This window comes from Leiobunum rupestre, chromosome 10 (assembly GCF_980474605.1).
Source record: "Leiobunum rupestre chromosome 10, qqLeiRupe1.1.hap1, whole genome shotgun sequence".
Taxonomy (NCBI): domain Eukaryota; kingdom Metazoa; phylum Arthropoda; class Arachnida; order Opiliones; family Sclerosomatidae; genus Leiobunum; species Leiobunum rupestre.
The window spans coordinates 15693803-15714473 of record NC_143393.1 but is presented as its reverse complement, the minus strand read 5'-3'; the positions used below and the strand labels follow the sequence as shown (position 1 = coordinate 15714473).

Below are 20671 nucleotides of genomic sequence, written 5' to 3'. Positions count from 1 at the left end.
AAATTTTAATCCTATATTATCCTATATAATTTTTTTGTGTGACAAAAATAATACTATTTTTAGCTAGGCTTCCTGGCTTTACTATGAGTTGAAGAAATGTAAATTAATCTACATTGATCATAAGTAACTGCAGCTGCAGCCCGCAATGCTAGAGCTTATCAGTATATAGCTGTTAGTTCTGCCAGAGACCACCTACCCCAAGAAGGACTTGCATCAACCTCGAAAAAAGGTGTATCAAACTATAATAAATAAAAGTCACAATTCATACACGAAACATTTCTTTTACTTCTGTCATTTTGGAAAATGGCGGAAGTAAATGTAACGTAATATTAGACAAAGCGTATTCGCTATCTTTTATGGTACATTCGAGAACAAATTGTTTAAAGGGAATATAACCTGCAATGCAATCTTTACGGAAGACCCCTTCAAATTTTCAAATTTCCCAGTACAGTGGCGCCAAACATTTTTAAAGCCAAATGCAACAGCGACCAGAGCTGCAAACGTTGGGATTCCACACCAAATACCGGAGGTTATATTCCCTCTAACAGGGCTTATCAAAACGAATTTTTAATAATTTTGGCCGCCATTTTCTAAAATGGCGGAAATTCCAGCAAAGGAAGAATATGAAAGACTTATATACCCATTATAAGATAAATATATACCCATCACTAGTGCAAAGTTATAAGTATGAGGGCAGCGTAAGATGCAAGGCTGAAACTACACTGAGAGAAAAAAATGTAGAATTTACAGAAATATTTTACAGCACCCGTTCTGTATTTTTTTAATACAGTACTGTACTGTTTAAATTACTATATTCAAGAAATATTTACAGTATAAATTACAGGATGTTTTTAGGTATTTAAAATGCAGGGACTTCATGTAATATTTATCGTTGAATAGTAATATATACATACATTTTCAGTATATATTACAATTTGTTTTACAGTATAAATTACAGGATGTTTTTAGGTATTTAAAATACAGGGGCTTCATGTAATATTTATCGTTGAATTGTAAAATATACATACATTTTAAGTACATATTACTATTTGTTTATAGTAAAAATTAGAGGTTTGTTTCAGATATTTGTAATAAAGGACAGCCATGTAGTTTCTATGGTAGAAATGTTATATATGTACATATTTGTTCAATACATATTATTATGTATTTACAGTAAAAATGAAAGACGTTTTAAGGTATTTAAAATACGGGTAGTTCCTGTAGTTATTGGGGTCGAAGTTGAATTGCTACAAAACAGTAATAATCCATAAAAATCATTATTTGTTGTAAATAAACTAATATGAAGAAAAGATTTTCAGTGACCTCTCGTAAAAGCACCAATGGAGTCATATTTTTAATTACCCATCAAATGAAAACAAATTAATGTTTATACATTTAAATGCAAATTCATCGCGTTAGTGTTTGTGGTTTGAACTAAGTTTAATAGATGTCTGGATTACTATGTTGTGCACGTGTTTATGTCTCTGGCTTTGGACTCTAGTTTTGCTGGAGCTTATTGGTTTATATTTAGCAAATTTGTTGAATATTTTTTACAATTAAAGTACCTTATTGGTTAAAAATTAATTACGGAAATGTTTAGTGTACATAAACGTATTTTAAAGAAGGGTAGTAAGAACAATTCAAATATATAATATTTCCTGACTATATTCACGCAGTTTTTAAATGTAAATTCCGTAAAATTTACAGGCGTGTTAGAAATTTTAATTATTATTTCAGTTGTATACAATACAATGATGCTGGTTGAAAATTTTACTATGAGCTATTTGTATAAATTACAGGAATCTCAAGTAAAAGATATTTACGAAACTTTCTGTAAAAAATACAGAACATTCCTGGCTACTGCGCGTCCAGGGGTTCCATGTAATTTCTACGCAATATTTTTCTCTAAGTGTAGTTAAGTCGGATTTTAATGTTAAAAAAGAAAATGAAAATTTATAGTGCACTAAAATACGTTGTTTTTATTTATTCCAAATATGAAAGACCTCACCACGTGAAAAAGCGCAATAAAATTGATAAAATCGCAAATTTTCAGAAAATCTTTAATTTTAAAAATGGTTGTTCTTAGCTTATTCGTACTTTGGACCGTAGCTAGATGCGGTTTCTGACTTAGTATACGGAGTTATTAGTGGTAATGAATTGTTACGAGAGTGGATACATTTGATATATACCGTGTTTATTTCCATCCGAGAGAGAATAAATGGGACAATCTATAGAAAGAAAATGGCAGCGCAGTATCTTCCTTTATTGTTGAGGCGTTACTTAAAAGTGGCGTCAAAGGAGAAGAGACGTACTCCTCGTTTCCAGCGCGGTGTCCAGTGATGGCTCTTAACGCGTTAGGGGCGAATCTCGCCTATAAAAATAAGAAGTGAGCGGTATTATAGTTTTGGAGGATGCTCTGAGATTTATGTAGAGATGAGATGGGCCAGGGATCATTGGCACGCTGCTCCGGAAGAACGACCACTATCGCGGAGGGGTTTTTAGCTCCCTTCCTTTCGGGACTCGTTCTCTTAGAGAGAGAGCCAGAATTGGAGAAAGGGCCTTCGGTTCTCTTTCTAAGTCGTATAACCAAGCTCAAACCGACGCTATCATAGCTTTTATGTTTCTATTTCTCTGGGATGCGGTGGCCGCGAGGATGTTGTATTTGGGTTTCCCCGCCTCCGATCTGCGCTTTTGGAACCGTAATTCTCTCGCTGTCCGCTCGAAAACTGCCTTGTTTTACAGGGGTATCGATGCGTGCTCTTCTCTCTTATTTCGAGCGAAAAATACTATCCTCTACTACTGTACTTCTCTCTCTCTATCTGTGTGTGTGTCTCGCGAATAAGACGCCACGACACACTATCGACTTGGGGCTCACCCTGTTTTCCCATTTGACCCGCGTGCTGACCTACATGGCAATTATAAAAGTTTAAATAAAAGACAAAATTCAAGAAACCTGAAACGTAAACGCCAGGCTTCTAGTGATCCTATACAGGGTTCGTACACGACCTGGAAAACCTGGAAAAGTCAGGGAATTTGAAAATGTTTCCAAATGGTCAGGGAGAAGTCAGGGAATTTTAAAATGTTTCGAAATGGCCAGGGAAAAGTCAGGGAATTTGAAAATGTTCCCAAATGGTCAGGGAAAAGTCAGGGAATTTGAAAATGTTTCCAAAAGGTCAGGGAAAAGTCAGGGAATTTGAAAATGTTTCCAAATGGTCAGGGAAAAGTCAGGGAATTTGAAAATGTTTCCAAAAGGTCAGGGAAAAGTCAGGGAATTTGAAAATGTTTCCAAAAGGTCAGGGAAAAGTCAGGGAATTTGAAAATGTTTCCAAAAGGTCAGGGAAAAGTCAGGGAATTTGAAAATGTTTCCAAAAGGTCAGGGAAAAGTCAGGGAATTTGAAAATGTTTCCAAATGGTCAGGGAAAAGTCAGGGAATTTGAAAATGTTTCCAAATGGCCAGGGAAAAGTCAAGGAATTTGAAAATGTTGCCAAATGGCCAGGGAAAAGTCAGAAAATTTGAAAATGTTTCCAAAAGGTCAGGGAAAAGTCAGGGAATTTAAAAATGTTTCCAAATGATCAGGGAAACGTTAGGGAATTTCCCAATGACCCCGAAAAAGCAGGCAAATACATATTTGAAAGAAAATATTTTTCAAGATTTTAACCTCAAACCATTCATTTATTCTACAAAAATGGGGAAAACCTGGAAATGTCAGGGAATTTAATTCCGGAAATTTTCCCCGAACCCTGCTATAATTCTAAAATGGTACTTTTAAAATCCTACATTATCCTTTTTTAATTTACATTTTCTATATTGTTAACAAATTTTGTTAAAATCCAACTGATATAAGTTCTAAAACGATTGCGGTCCAACATGAAATACATTTATTTGGCTAGGGATACACTGACATGGGTACAGCCGATATATCGGCTATTCGTGGTATATAATAGATAAATATCGCTACGCAGTGTAATTTTTACATTTCACATAATAAACTTAATTATAATTAAATTTGTCCAATTTGGTTGTGAAATCTTTAATCTTGGAGCCTCAATATAATAATTAATAAAAATATAAGCGTTAAATCACATCTACACCGAACTTGGAGCAAAAAGTCAAGCAATTAAAGTTACGTGACTTTTGAAGAAAATCGAAATACGATTTCTCCCATTATTCTGTCTCGTTGAAATATCTTTTGTATCCTCGACTGAAAGCAAAAACCCCGTAGCGTTAATTAAATGGTTTCTGATTGAAATTTTACAATGAATTATGTTATAAGTGTTGCCTTCACTATGCCTTACTCTATCAGATACTTAAAGGGAACATAACACTAGCAGTGAATGTCAAGCTTCCGTCATTGCTCACTTGTATCGCGACTGTCTAGTCCAATTTCCCATCCTGATGGGAGGTGCAACATGATTTTCTACTTCATTCTAGACGGACGGAAGCTAGGGTTTTACTCCATTTAAATCAATATTTCTCAAAATGTCCACCAAAAACGTTACGTGGTTTTTGCTTTAACATTATTATATTATTAGTATTGGAAATATTTCTCAAATAGGGTCTTTTAGACTCGCTTAACTTTTGCTCCGAGGGTCATTTAGCAATGAAGAATACCAACTCTCGAGATCTAGCCATCTACGATAAGCTAACAAATCTAGTCCAGTGCTTCCACTTCGAGGGATTTTATTCGATTTGTGCGTATTAGTCTCACGTACAGTGTAGCCGTTGCCGCCGATGCCGATGCCGCCGTGTCGCGCATATCTCTTCAACGGTTAGGGCTAGAAGAGTCAATGATATCTCGTTCGAATGTACATACATCGCCATTGATAGCCTTTTATAAAGGTTTCAAATCGGAGCCCTAGAAGTTGGACATTTGTCCAATTTACTATTTTCGGTGGTTTCGCTTTATGTGGTAGATATTTTATTTAAAATTAAGTCCGATAACGTTAAAAAATATTATGGGATAGGTTAGGATTCAGCGGACCTACAACTTCGGTTATATCAGTAAATATGAAATTTAAGTATAGTTTTCAGGGTAATTTACGGGACCCCCATTTTCGTGGTTTTATATTTTCGCCTAAAATTCTACATACAGTTCCTTAATATAAGTCCGATTTTCATGAAAGTTATATTTTTGAATAGTTGTGGTTTACATATAACCTAGAGTTGCAAATACGTTCCTTAATTTTAATTCTAAGTAAGGTTTTTTGGGCAGCGTATACGGACCCCCGCAATTTCCAACATTGTAAATCCGCGTGTTTATAGAGGTCTACGCACCAGTTTCCCTCTAGCGTTTTTCAAGGCCGTTCAGAGTGCGCCGCGCTTTCAACGTATGACCAGAAGTACCAATTAAGTATGACACTGATCGACCTAGTCTTCGGCGTATGACCAGAAGTAATAAGTCTGACACTCAACGTAACAAATAAGTGTGATCGGAAGTAACAAATAAGTATGAAACTGATCGAACTAGTCTTTGTCGTATAACCAGAAAAAATAAGTGTGACACTCAACGGCTGACTAGTAGTAACAAATAAGTGTGATCAGAAGTAAAAAATTAGAGTGACACTGATCGAAGGAATCTTCGATGCTTTCAAAGTATGACTAGAAGTAACAAATAAGTGTAAATACAATTATGTGTGACCGTGGATATATATTGGTTGTGATACCGGCGTTGCAGGTTGCTGTGAATAGCTCAAACTTAAAACATTAGAAGGATTGTGTTTATTCTGACCGTCGTACGTCTTGTTAGGGATCTTACGACCGAAAAGGATTTCATTTTGTAAGAGACGAAAAATGGGAAAATTAAGGGTTTTTTTTTCGAAAATTAAGGATTTTGGGAATTTTCCTAAATTTCGCAAGAAATATTTTGGGCTAGTACTTCAAATACCGCACCTCGACCTTTATTAAACCCCACGAATGAAATTAAATGATATTCAGAATCCCAGGCGGAGGTGCACTAAAACTTGCTCTCTGAGCGCACCATTCTACCAGTGCCAGTGTGTCATAGATTTTAAATTAAAAAAAAATAAATATATATATATATATATATATATTGAAGTATTGTAACTCAGATCACATTAGTAAAACTTAGTAATTTATTTCATCTTATAAAATTGACATTCATTTATATGCATAACGATAGAGTGACCTTTACACATGGAAACTAGCGCGCCATCTATGATAGTTATATTTTAAATGTAGGCTGGCCGGGCAGGAAATAAGGACTTAAAACAACTGAGCAAATAAGAGTTATTAAACAATATCACATACATAAGGCCTCAAAAAATATAAATCTTATTGTTTTAGTTAAAAAAGATAATTATTTAAGTGGGAGAAAAAAATTGATTTTTCTTTGTGAAAGGCAGGGTGACAAGACTTCCTATATTTTTCTATATTTTTAATGCCTTCCTATAATTTCCTTTATTCTTAACTATTTTCCTATATTTTCCTATAATTCGCCTATTTAGTTTCCAATATTTTCCTATAATTCGCCTATTTAGTTTCCAATATTTTCCTATAATTCGCCTATTTAATTACCCATATTTTCCTATAATTCGCCTATTTAGTTTCCAATATTTTCCTATAATTCGCCTATTTAATTACCAATATTTTCCTATAATTCGCCTATTTAGTTTCCTATATTTTCCTATAATTCGCCTATTTAGTTTCCAATATTTTCCTATAATTCCTATTTTTCCTATAAAATTTTCAAAGCTTTTCCCTGGTCACCCTGGAAAGGGTTAAAAGGGGATTTAATACTACCGACAGAGGGAGAGATGAGATTGTCCAAGTGGAAGCATTGTTTATACGCTTAAAGAAAAAGTTATATATGATATAAGGCGTCCCTAAAACCTGATAAATTTTTGATTCGCAGGACTTCATTCGGCGTTTTTTATCCCGAACTGTGCCATTGTTGGTGGAGCCCGGACAACGACACTCAACTCAGTCGTTTCGACTCCTCCGGAATCGGGTGAGTGAATTGCCTACTCTCTTTTAATAGAATATCAGAATAACCCGGTGATTATATTCCTTCCCCCCCGACTTACTATACAATATATATCAAGGCACGAAAAATCCAATTTGCTAAATGTAAAAGGACCCCCGGGTTTTGCCAACCGCTACAGTAACGAAGTTTCTTCTTTATCGTCTTTGGCCCAAGTTGGCCGCGCTCGCTATTTGGTAAAAAAAAGGGGGTAGGGTGCCCGCAACAATCATTAATTTACTTCTCCATTGATCTATTTATCAAATCGACTCCTTTTCGTTTCGACTATTGTAAGCGCGTCTAGAGTCTTAAATTGAATTTTATTGAAGGATATAATCCTGCCGTACATTGCCGTGTTATTTCGTTTATTAGCCGTCTGCCTGGTTCGATAAAAGGGTTTTAATCATTCCCTACTGGGTGAACAGTTTCGGGGTTGTACCGTGGAACAACGACTTTGTTTTGTTCCAACGAGCAATGACGGCTTTGGCGCGCTAAAAACCGGGTCATTGACGCGCCATTTTATTTCTTTTGGAACAAAGGCTTTAATTTTAAAGCTGTTGCGATGGGGGGGGGGGGGTCATTCTTTTATTGCTCGAGTTTAAATTTGCGATCTTTGTTGTTTTGATGGTGGTTGTTAATTTGTTTAGAGGTTTAAATATTCCCGAAGAAAGGTTCCTCCGAAACGTTGGATGTTAAAATAGATTTATATTGTGATTTTTTAACCGTTTTTCACCTATCATTAAAATTCTTAGGTTTCACAATGTTTTACTCACATGATCTGCTTAGTTTTTTTAATTTTTACTCTTAACTATTTTATCTGAAAGTTCTATTTTGACCGAAGTAAGTTCGTTTTTTTTTAAGAGTGGTTATAACAGTATAGGCTGGATCTATATCAATTCTAGACTGGTCCCTAACTGGTCATAGCCTGGTCCCTAACTGGTCATAGCCTGGTCCCACACAGGTCATAGCCTGGTGGGACCTACATCGATACAAGACTGGTCCTACATCGATACAAGACTAGTCATTGGTTGGTACCACACCAATCACATACTGGTCCCAAAATTGTCTGGTCATAGTCTGATCCCATATCAATCCAAGACTGGTCATAGGCTGATCCTATATCGATCCAAGACTGGTCATAGGTTGATACCACACAAATCCCAAACTGGTCCCAAAATAGTTATAGGTTGATCCTACATTAGACCAAGACTGGTGTCCAACTGGTCATAAATTAACCTCAAACTGTTCATATTCTGGTTCTACAACGATCCAAGACTGGTCTCCAACTGGTCATAAATTAACCTCAAACTGGTCATATTCATCGATCCAAGACTGGCCCCCGACTGGTCATAAATTCGTCTCAGACTGATTTAATTATAATTTTAAATGAATGGTTACTTTCCAAGTTTTTTGAAAATGCATGTAATAGTTATTTTAGTTTTAGTATAAATCAATTCTACACTTTAATTTAAATACTATTAGAAACTAAATACATTTGCAACCCTGATCACTTTAGGGTGACTATTCGAATTTTAATTGAATATTGTTTGAAACATCAACTGAAATTAAGTCGGCTTAAAAATATCCTTTACTTTCATAAATTCGAGATGCGCCCTGTTCTTAGAAAAGAAAACAGAAATAGTTTTACGGTTGGACGCAAAACTCTAATTGATTTCTGGGTGATATCTTTGACAGGCTGTTATTAGTTTCGGAGATAAAAATATCCGGTCTCGGAAGACTTATTTAAGAGTCAAACTCGTCCTATTGTTAAAGCCGCTTTTTTAACGCTTGTACGAAATATTTCTTTTAATTCCGTGACAAACAGGATGCGAGCTTTTAAAATATTCCCTGACGAAAAACTAAAGAGGCTGATTCACAGTCGCCAGATCAGCATCTATTTTAAAAACTATTTCTAGCCGTTATTTAGATGCTTGGTCTCAGCTTTGGCACGTACAAATTGTAAACTAAGCCTTAGAAATTTTAGGCACTGCATTCCAGGCAAAATTATTAAAGTTATCTACACTTTTTACTAATTTTAACGAAAAATAAAGAATTTTTGACCGTGTTTTAACATTTTCAATTTCTTGAGTTTTTTATTATTTTTTAAATATTTTTTATTTTCTTAAGTTTCTTATTATTTTTTTAAATATTTATCATTATCTTGACATTTTTTGAAAAATTTTCAAAATATATTTAATTTTTTGAGTTTTTCAACATTTTCTAAACATTTTCATTTTCTCGAGTTTTTCATTTTTTTTAAATATTTTTAATTATCTCAAGTTTTATATTTGAAAACATATTTATCGTTATCTTGACAGCTTTTAACTTTTTAAAAATATTTTTTATTTTCTTGACAGTTTTTCTAAATATTTTTCATTTTCTTTTCATTTTTTTATTTTTTTATTTTTTCTATATATTTTTCATTTTGTTTTAAATTTTTAATTTTTTCTATATATTTTTCATTTTCTTTTTACATTTTTTATTTTCCAATTAATTTTTCGTTTTCTTTTTATATTTTTTATTTTTTCCAAATAATTTTTCATTTTCTTTTTATATTTTTTATTTTTTCTGTATATTTTTCATTTTATTTTTATATTTTTTATTTTTTATAAATAATTTTTCATTTTCTTTTTACATTTTTATTTTTTCCAAATAATTTTTCATTTTCTTTTTATATTTTTTATTTTTTTAAATAAATTTTCATTTTTATTTTTTTTTATATTTTTCTGTATCATTTTTCATTTTATTTTTATATTTTTTATTTTTTATAAATAATTTTTCATTTTATTTTTATATTTTTTATTTTTTATAAATAATTTTTCATTTTCTTGACAGTTTTGTAGATTTTTTTCAAAAATATATCTTTTATTATTTTAATATTTTTGAGTTGCTTACCTAGGGATATAATTTCACCGGAAATTAAAATAGAAACATTACTGTTCATAATTAATTTACATCTAGCAATGTTAAATTCAGAATAATTAAATTTAATATTAGAAAAACATTTTTATGCAATTTATTTTAACGGTGTTTTAAATTTACATTTTGGGAAACCGTGGTAAGTATTTCTTGGTAGTCCTTCTCTTTCGGTGTGCAGGGCGCAAGCTTATTAGATGGTCGCCGTCGTATTGGCTTTTGCGTGGATCCATTCCATAATGCGCTCTTCACGGCGACGCCCTTATGTTTATTTCCATCTTCTTTGGCCAAATAAGTCTCGCCTGGCTTTCTTTATAAAGCGAAAGTCTCAAGTCTCCCGCAGTTCTCCTTTGAAAAGATAATATTTTCTTTTTCCCCTTAAATATAGTTTTAAGATGCGTGTTTACCACAAATCTAGCATCTCTGAGGTATGGAATTCTTCGAGTACGCCCCGAGATAAATTATCAAATCAGCATTTTTTATCTTTAAATGGAGGGAAAAAATGAAATGTTTTACCTCTTAATGCTAATTCCATGAATCAACGGTGTAAATCCTTTTTCAATGGGTTTTTTGTCGGAGTCAAATTGAAAGTAGACGTAAACTATACCCGTATAAAATTTTAAATATGCATGAAGAAAATATGATATTTAAACTGCATCTAGAAATATCGCGTGTGGGTTGAATGAAAAGCCTCACGCAGTTTTAAGTTCCTGCAAACTTTAAAATTGGTTTGACTTTGTTTATGGGGTGTTAGTTATGTAAAGGGTAATTTTATGCTAATTTCTCAACGGTGAACATCTATAGATTTTGCCAACACCTTTTTGAAAGCAAGTTTTTTTTACTACATATTTAGTAAAATAGAGTAAATATACCAATGCATGTAATGGAACCATTAAATCAATTTTCTTTCGGCTTCCAAAAATAGGTGCCTAGCTAAAGAACTTTTAAGGTGGAGTAGAAAATTTACTCTTACGAAAATTACTTGATCCAGTATCCAAATTGGGATTCAACTGCAACCAATTCGGTTTGGATTAAGAAATTGTGATCACATCGGAATAACATTGAATTTTATGTATTGGTTAAAAATATGACACGCCTAATTTTGAATATAATTTTTGAATCAAGTGATTTTTTTAAAATACTTAAACAGTATTTAAAGTCCCTGCTGCTTGGTTTTGCATAACCTTTTGAAACACCCTGTATATGAAATATTTGGGGCCATTGTCCCTTGCCCTACGCCCTTGCGTGTTCGTTTTTATGTTTAATAGGCGATAGCATAAATTGCAAGGAATACTGGGTAAAATTTCTTTCGGGAAACATTTGAGCGCCATCAAACGGTAGAAGCGTTAAACAAATCTTTAAAAGTTTAATTTTTAAAGAAAGTCATACTTAAAATTTTGTGGTATGTTATGTTTCTAAATATTTATACTTTTTTAATAGAAAAAATATTAATTTATTTAAATTAATTTAATATTATTGTGATAGTGTTGTTAATTCTCCGACTAGAAAATTGTATACAAAATTAAATTCCTAGACTAGAACACGTTTTTAACCTAGGCTTAGTGAAGAAGCCCTTATGTTTGGACCACGGCCAACCTCGATCGCGGAAGCGCTTTATAGAAGTTGGCAGTGCTATGACGAATTTCCGGGAACATTTTAACAAGTTAGCTAAGATCAAAACAATTTATGTTATCGCCTATTGATTTCTGTCTCTTCTTTATGCATTTTTGTAGGGAAGAAGAATTAAGGGAAAAATAAATTTGGAGTTAAAAGTTCGTGATTAGTCGTTCAGTTAGTCACTAAAATAGGACGGTAACAAACTCTGGTACTTATCGTAAATTATTCCTAAATCCAAAACCTCAGCCAAAATGTTATATTAAATTCTAAACACCACAGTCTCAAAAATATACATTCCTTCCCCGGTTAAAAATAATTTCTATTTATAATCTAGACCATTAAGAAACGATTCAGTATACGCTCGTAAGTCTTAAACCATCAGAAAAAATAAAGCAATGAAAAGTGTACAATTTTAACGAGTTGCTATTCGGAAAATTTCGAGAATCGTCAGCGAAAGAGTGCGAGAAAGCGGCGGAATACTTCAGCAAAGCGGAAATGACGTTTTTTAAAAATAAATTACTTCCGATGTACATGGTGGAAATATTCGGAATTCCACGGTTTGTTTTTTCAAGCGAGCCTGTTACGAAAATAATGTACACCGCGTACGCGAAATAAGCCTTTGTATAATAGTACGTAAGGCCGAACCGAAAAGAATCCTCAGCCTCTAAGAATCCCTTCATCCCCGCATCTTAGTCGCGTCATTCTCGTGGTCTTGTCTGTCTTTCGACTTTTCCTTATTCCGTTTTCCACTGATGAAGATGGAAGATGGTGGAGGGGAGGGGGAGATCCGGAGTATCTTTATCATCCCACCATTTTTGCATCTTCTAAAAAAAAACGGGTTTCTTAGAGCTTATTAGATAAGCGAGGATTTTCGCACACGTAAGAAACGGCGTTTGTCAATTCGTCTATACTGATCGAACCAACTTTTGGAAATTCGCGCGAGATTCTAGCGCAACTTTTTCTCTCTTTCCGTTATCTTGGTTTGCGGATTAAATTTGATCCAGTCTCTTTAAATGTCCATTACGTAACGTTTACATTGTGGCGAAGTCTTCGAACGCGGGGAAATTGGCCCGGTTTTTCAAACGCTATCATTTCCCCTAGCTAATTAAGTCGGTGATCTCATTTCTTGTTTGGTCGCTAATTATTCCGCTGTAGTAAATTGCTCTCTTCCCGCCTTTCTGGCGTCTTTGGAAAGTTTCTTAAAGGGAATATAACTTCCAACCGTTGCCCATCTTCCGCTCCTCCAAAGCGAGAGTGAAGAGAATAAACTGATAAAAACGTTTGATTATCCAGAATTTATCTGCAAAAATAGCCATTTTGGAAAAACGTTTTTTTCTCCGACTCGAACTATTCGCCCCCACAGAATCGGAGTAAAATGACGTCATAGGGTTACTCCTCTTACCCTACTCCTAAATCCCCGAACTGACCAAAAGAAACCCCCTACTTCTGACCTATATATATTGGGTATCCTAATAATTATGATTAAAAATTTAATCATTATTTAATCATATTTAATCTTTGTACAGCCAAACCTACATATTTAACCTAAGTCTAATCTAATCGTGATTTAATCATACGAGGGTATCCTAATAATCATTGGAGTGAGCTGCTCCTCGATGTGGTCTCCGTTGCAATGGTTCAATAAATATGATATTGCAAATTGTTGTAGTAAGAAATTTAAAATGTAATTTACGTTTTTTTAGCTTCTTTAAATTGTTTAATTCCCAAATTTTATTAAAATGAAAGGCAAAGAGACATATTTAATTAATTAAACGAATTTCATGAACTATTCTTATTACCCCCAAAAATTTCAAACATCCTAGGAGGCTGCGGAAAATATTGGAAACTTCGCTTTATATTTTTAATCGAAAAACACGTGCTAGGACTTCTTATTAACGTACATTTCAAAATCTCAATATCAATATAATAATGATTTATTTTATTTAAATATATCGAATATTAACCGAGAAAATTGTGTGCACTGTTTTAGTTCAATGAAATTTTAATATTTGTACTGTTGATAATAAGGAGAAATTGCATTAAAAGATAAAACAACTAATAATATTTAAATTTTTAATAAATTTTATTTTTAATAAAACTGACGAGGAGACTATACCCGAGGTGATAATCACAGATTTTGTTGAAACTAGGTGGGTACGCAGACCTTATGGTAACAAGAAATTTCACCAAGGGAAAAGTTGCAATGGGCATTAGTTTTGCCATGGCAACCGAAAATGTTTTTGACAACACAGTATGTATATTTTCCCATTGAAAATGACATGGGAATCTGAGAACTTCTAAAAAATAATAATAATACTAATAATTCTAATTAAAATTATTAATTTTGATCAAATTCAAACAACTAAATTCTATTTTATTAATTTTGATCAAATTCATTTATTACCGTCAATTTGGCGATAAGTTGGTAAATACAACTTTTTATTTTTATATTTCGCTTTTCTCCATTTTTACCGATTCTGATAAATTTTTGTTCAAATTGACCAAAATTCATCAAAATATCATAAAATTAATTTCATTTGTCAATTTTGATCTATTTTTTTGGTTTTGAAAATTTTCAGATTCCCATGTTATTTTCAATGAGAAAATATACGTACTGGGTTGTCAAAAACATTTTCAGTTGCCATGACAAAACTAATTCCCATTGCAACTTTTCCCTTGGTGAAATTTCATGTTACCATAAGGTCTACGTACCCACCTTGTTTCAACAAAATCGGTGATTATCACCTCGGGTAGTCTCCTCGTTAGTTTACACTGAACAATGTATTAATATTTTCCAAACAACAAAACAGATTAATCAGAATCTGACTATCTTCAAAGTAACTGTTGGTAATAATAATCCACTTTGGTCCGGTCTGGAATTTTCCACTATTTTCCACTTTATTGGCCAGCTGAATCTTTCCACATTCTTGGTTTTATATGTTGTACCATAAGCATGGATGAAGTTACTTTTTTCACTTATATTAATAAGTGCAAAACGTAACTTAATCCGTGCTTTGTTTAAATCGTTGTTTATTATTCCTCGGCGCCTTCTAAAACAGAAATTTCACGGCGGACGTGCAAGTTTAACATAAACATCCGCTCGTCAGTTCGAAGAAACATTTAAGAAGAAGGTTACATTACAAGTTTACGAATGTAAAACTTACCATACATCCACCACCCCAGTCTTATTGTAATGCTGGAAAGACTTTTCTGTCATTTGAATAAGAGAACTAAGAAGTGATAATCGCGGTTTGTAGTAGACCCCTCCTACGTAAAGATTTAATAACTTAGACATTGAGAATCCCCGCGCTAGTAGATATTTTTTCATCGCAACTATATATAGTTAAGTTTAGCGTAGGAGGGGGGGGGGGTACCATTATTTTGGAACGTGCTTTGTCGGGAAAATAAGATACCGGGGGCACGTTTTTCATTTCATTTTGCAGACGGCTCTTTTTTCGACTCTCCCTTTGCCTTCGCCCCACCCACCTTATTCAGCCCCCCCCTTCGTTTTTCTCTCATTTTATAATCTGCTTTCCACATGCCTTCTGTAGCTTTCTTCTTCCCACCGTCCTTTCTTTGGCGAAGAATACAACCTCTTACATTACAAATTTTCCATTTTATTTGCTGATAGCAACGTGCCCGTGACCGTAATCGCGCTACAGTGGGTACAGTTTTTGCTCTCTGCCCTTCCTCTCAATCCCCTGGTGGTGATATCGCGAACTAGACTCTCTTGAATATTTTCCCTACTTTCATAATAACCGTGGTTGTATCTAAGAAATGATGAAAATTTTAGGAACGTATTGCGATTTGTAAACTCCGTATTTAAATAACATACTATTACATTCAATAATAAATTTTATTAAAGTAAACAATATAATAAATAATACATAATAATAAATAATATTACGTTCAATAATAAATTATATTAAAGTAAACAATATAATAAATAATACATAATAATAAATAATATTACATTCAATAATAAATTATATTAAAGTAAACAATATAATAAATAATACATAATAATAAATAATATTACATTCAATAATAAATAATATTACCTTCAATAATAAATAATATTACATTCAATAATAAATTATATTACATTCAATAATAAATATTATTACCTTCAATAATAAATAATGTTACCATCAATAATAAATAATATTACACTCCATTATAAATATTACATTCAATAATAAATAATATTACATTCAATAATGAATAATATTACATTCAATAATAGATAATATTACATTCAATAATGAATAATATTACATTCAATAATAGATAATATTTTATTCTATAATAAATAATGTTACATTCAATAATAAATAATAATAATCATAAATAATATTGCATAAAATAATAAATAATAATAATGATAAATAATATTGCATAAAATAATAAATAATATTGAATAAAATAATAAATAATATTGCATAAAATAATAAATAATATTGCATAAAATAATAATTAATATTGCATGAAATAATAATTAATATTGCATAAAATAATAATTAATATTGCATAAAATAATAAATACTATTACATTCAATAACAAATATCAAATATTAGTAAATTAATTATAAATATAAAATATTAAATTAATAATAAATATCAAAAAATTAATAAATACATAATAAATATCAAAACTTATTATGTTAATAATAAATAATAAATATCAAAACTTATTAAATTAATAATAAATAATAAATATTGAATATTAAATTAATAATAAATATTGAATATTAAATTAATAATAAATATTGAATATTAAATTAATAATAAATATTGAATATTATTAAACTAATAATAAATATTAAAAATTATTAAACTAATAATCAATAATGAATATTGTTAAAGATTATTAAATTAACAATAAATATTAAATATTATTAAATTTATAATAAATATTAAATATTATTAAATTTATATTAAGTATTAAACATTATTAAATTTATATTAAATAATGAATATGATTAAATTTATATTAAATAATGAATATTATTATATTAAATGACTTGTTTCATTTTTTTATTTTTTAATGTACATTTTAACGTAAATGTTTATTTTTTTATTTTTTTATTTACAGTTTAACGTAAATGCTTATTTTTTATTTTTTTATTTACATTTTAACGTAAATGTTTAATTTTAAATGGTTATTTACATTTTTAACTTAACTATTTATTTTAATAATTTACATTTAAATATTAAAAATTTAAATTGTTTGTTTATTATTTAGTTACATTTTTGAAATAATTGTTTGTTTATTATTTAGTTACATTTTTGAAATAATTGTTTGTTTATTATTTAGTTACATTTTTGAAATAATTGTTTGTTTATCATTTAGTTACATTTTTGAAATAATTGTTTGTTTATTATTTAGTTACATTTTTGAAATAATTGTCTGTTTATTATTTAGTTACATTTTTGAAATAATTGTTTGTTTATTATATAGTAACATTTTTGAAATAATTGTTTGTTTATTATTTAGTTACATTTTTGAAATAATTGTTTGTTTATCATTTAGTTACATTTTTGAAATAATTGGTTGTTTATTATTTAGTTACATTTTTGAAATAATTGGTTGTTTATTATTTAGTTACATTTTTGAAATAATTGTTTGTTTATTATTTAGTTACATTTTCGAAATAATTGTCTGTTTATTATTTAGTTACATTTTTGAAATAATTGTCTGTTTATTATTTAGTTACATTTTTGAAATAATTGTTTGTTTATTATTTAGCTACATTTTTGAAATAATTGTCTGTTTATTATTTATTTACATTTTTGAAATAATTGTCTGTTTATTATTTAGTTACATTTTTGAAATAATTGTTTGTTTATTTATTTAAATTTTTTAAAATAACTTGCTAAATTGGCAAAAAATTTATATTATTGAAGATTTTTGTTTATTTTGATTAAAATAACCCAAATATTAATACTTAATAACATAAAAAATTGTGGAGTAAAATATTCGCAAAATCTCAGTGACGAGAGTTTTGTTTTCTCCAACTGCTGATAGATGGCGATATGGTCTTCAAAATAGACTTCTCTCATCTATCAGTTCGACTCTGACGCCGCCGTAATGCTTCCGCGGCCGTTATATTTTGAACGGCGCGCCGACGTTGCCGCCGAGTACGTTATGAAAATTTTAAAAAATGTGAAAAATTGAAAAGAAATTGTCGAAAAGTCGAATATTCTATTTGATTTCACTTAATACAGTTTGTTTGATTTGTCAAGTTTCACGGTTATTGTGGAAATATTTAGCTTTTTAAAATTTTTTTAACGAAATACTTTCATAAACACGGCCCACGGGGCCGCCGAAATTCGGTTTGACGCCGACGGCGAAAACATCAGCAGCCTGAGCCGTGGAAAATTGACCGGCTAAAATTTCGCGGCGTCTTGGACTTCCTCCATCAGTTGATACAGTTTTCGGCTCGGAGCCAGTGACGCGATCGTACATTTTATATGTATAAAATAGAGAAGTTTTGGTATTTGTTCGTTTTCGACATATACGAGAAATAGATTTCGGGCTGATAGAAAGGAAACGCAAGGTTCTGTCAGGAATATTTCAAACGGGAGAAAACTTTCGAGGGCTCATAATTTTACGGCTATTTTTGACAGGCTTCGGAATTTTGCAATAAATCTGGAGTTTTGCCATTCGCTGGTTTGTTATTTCATATATATTATTTTTCATCTTTTGGAATTCCAGTTCAACGTCAAACACGTTATTCGCAACCTTTATTTATCTATTTCAATAAAGCGACGACCCCGACGGCTTTCACGGAGGAAGAAATTTACTAAAGATTCTTTTACCACCGAATTGTGTCTCGTTTTAAAATAAGACGTTTCGCAAACTTATATATCTTACGAGGGAAATTCCTCTATTAATGTATTTCCCTTATTACGATTTTCTAAAACTATTTCATCGGGAAAATAGGGTTTATAAATAAATTAATATATAAACGGGGTGTAAACAAGGAAATGTCATTACCTGGCGTAAATAACTATCCATATGGAGTGTAAACAAGGAAATCTTCTTACTTAGTATAAATAAGAGTTTTTACTTAGTGTAAATTAATGTCCATGTGGAGTGTGAACAAGTAAATGTCCTTACTGAGTGTAAATAGCTGCCCCTACGTAGTGTAAACAAGTAACTGTCCCTACGGAGTGTAAACCAGTAATTTTCCCTACGGAGTGTAAACCAGTAATTTTCCTTACGGATTGTTAATAAGTATTGGTCCCGACGGAGTGTAAACAAGTAACCGTCCCTACGGAGTATAAACAAGTAACCGTCCCTACGGAGTGTAAACCAGTAATTGTCCCTACGGAGTGTAAACAAGTAACCGTCCATACGGATTGTAAACAAGTATATGTCCCTACGGAGTGTAAACCAGTAACTGTCCCTACGGAGTGCAAACCAGTAATTGTCCATACGGAGTGTAAACCAGTAATTATCCCTACCGAGTGTAAACCAGTAATTGTCCATACGGGTTGTAAACGAGTAATTGTCCCTACGGATTGTAAACAAGTAATTGTCCCTACGGAGTGTAAACCAGTAACTGTCCCTACGGAGTGCAAACCAGTAATTGTCCATACGGGTTGTAAACGAGTAATTGTCCCTACGGATTGTAAACAAGTAATTGTCCCTACGGAGTGTAAACAAGTAAATGCCCTTACCTAGTGTAATTAAACGTCCATACGGAGTGTGAACAAGTAAACGTCCATACGGAGTGTGAACAAGTAAACGTCCTTACTGAGTGTGAACAAGTAAACGTCCTTGCTGAGTGTAAATAACGGACCCTACGGAGTGTAAACCAGGAAATGTCCTTACCTAGTGTAATTAAATGTCAATACGGAGTGTGAACAAGTAAATGTCCTTACTGAGTGTAAATAACTGTCCCTATGGAGTGTAAACCAGGAAATGCTATTACTGAGTGTAAACCAGGAAATGCTATTACTGAGTGTAAACCAGGAAATGCTATTACTGAGTGTAAACCAGGAAATGCTATTACTGAGTGTAAATAAATGTTCTTACTGAGTGTAAATAAATGTTCTTACTGAGTGTAAATAAATGTTCTTACTGAGTGTAAATAAATGTCCTTACTTAGTGGAACTAAATGTCCTTACTTAGTGGAAGTAAATATCCCTACGGAGTCTAAATTGTAAGTAGATATTACTATTGTAAATAAGTAAATATCACTACGTATTGCAAAATTAAGTAAATATCACTACGTATTTCAAAATTAAGTAAATATCACTACGTATTGCAAATAAGTAAATATATCTACGTACTGCAAATAAGTAAATATCTCTACGTATTGCAAATAATTAAATCACTACGTATTGCAAATAAGTAAATATCACTACGTATTACAAATAAGTAAATATGTCTACGTATTGCAAATAAGTAAATATCACTACGTATTGCAAATAAGTAAATATCACTACGTATTTCAAATAAGTAAATATCACTACATATTGCAAATAAGTAAATATCTCTACGTATTGCAAATAAGTAAATATCACTACGTATTGCAAATAAGTAAATATCTCTACGTATTGCAAATAAGTAAATATCTCTACGTATTGCAAATAAGTAAATATCACTACGAATTTTAGTTAAATAAATAACACTACGTATTGCAAATACGTAAGTATCACAACGAATTTTAATTAAATAAATATGACTACGTAGTAAATTCCGATTTGTAAAGCTAATAGCAAAATATTCCTAGGCAGCGTCAAGAGAGTAAAAAGTAAATTTGGATACTAAGTGCTAATAGGTTAATATCCCTAGGCAGTGTAATTTTTTAATTTTACTTGAAAACTGTCTCGAACCTTCAAAGGAACATGTTTCTTTTTTACGTCGTTTATGGATAGTTCTGCCTTCAGAAATTATTACGTATTTTGGCGTGGCTTAATTTGAATTGGCCTCTTTCAATGAGTCGCCTCGGGCTCTAATTAGCTCTCCATTTCTAATGACATATAATTAGTCCCCCACTCCGGGCTCAGTCGACGGTGTTGGGGAAGGTTACCTGGCATGTACCGTCTGCGTACTGTTACGAAGACTAACGGGAGACCATTTCTCGACTTAAATCCGTTATGTAGGCGACACCATTTTTTATCACTTCATTTTAAAGATGCTCTTG

General features: G+C 31.7%; 1 protein-coding gene across 2 annotated transcripts in view; it reads left to right on the top strand.

The window, feature by feature from the left end:
- The window catches only part of LOC149924824 (uncharacterized), a 557796-nt gene that overhangs the window by 106651 nt on the left and 430474 nt on the right, over nt 1-20671 (top strand). For both annotated transcript variants that reach the window (XM_090159675.1, XM_090159674.1), the window contains exon 3: nt 6873-6968. In XM_090159675.1, the coding sequence (XP_090015801.1) occupies nt 6873-6968 (96 nt within the window). The remainder of the gene's footprint in view (nt 1-6872; nt 6969-20671) is intronic.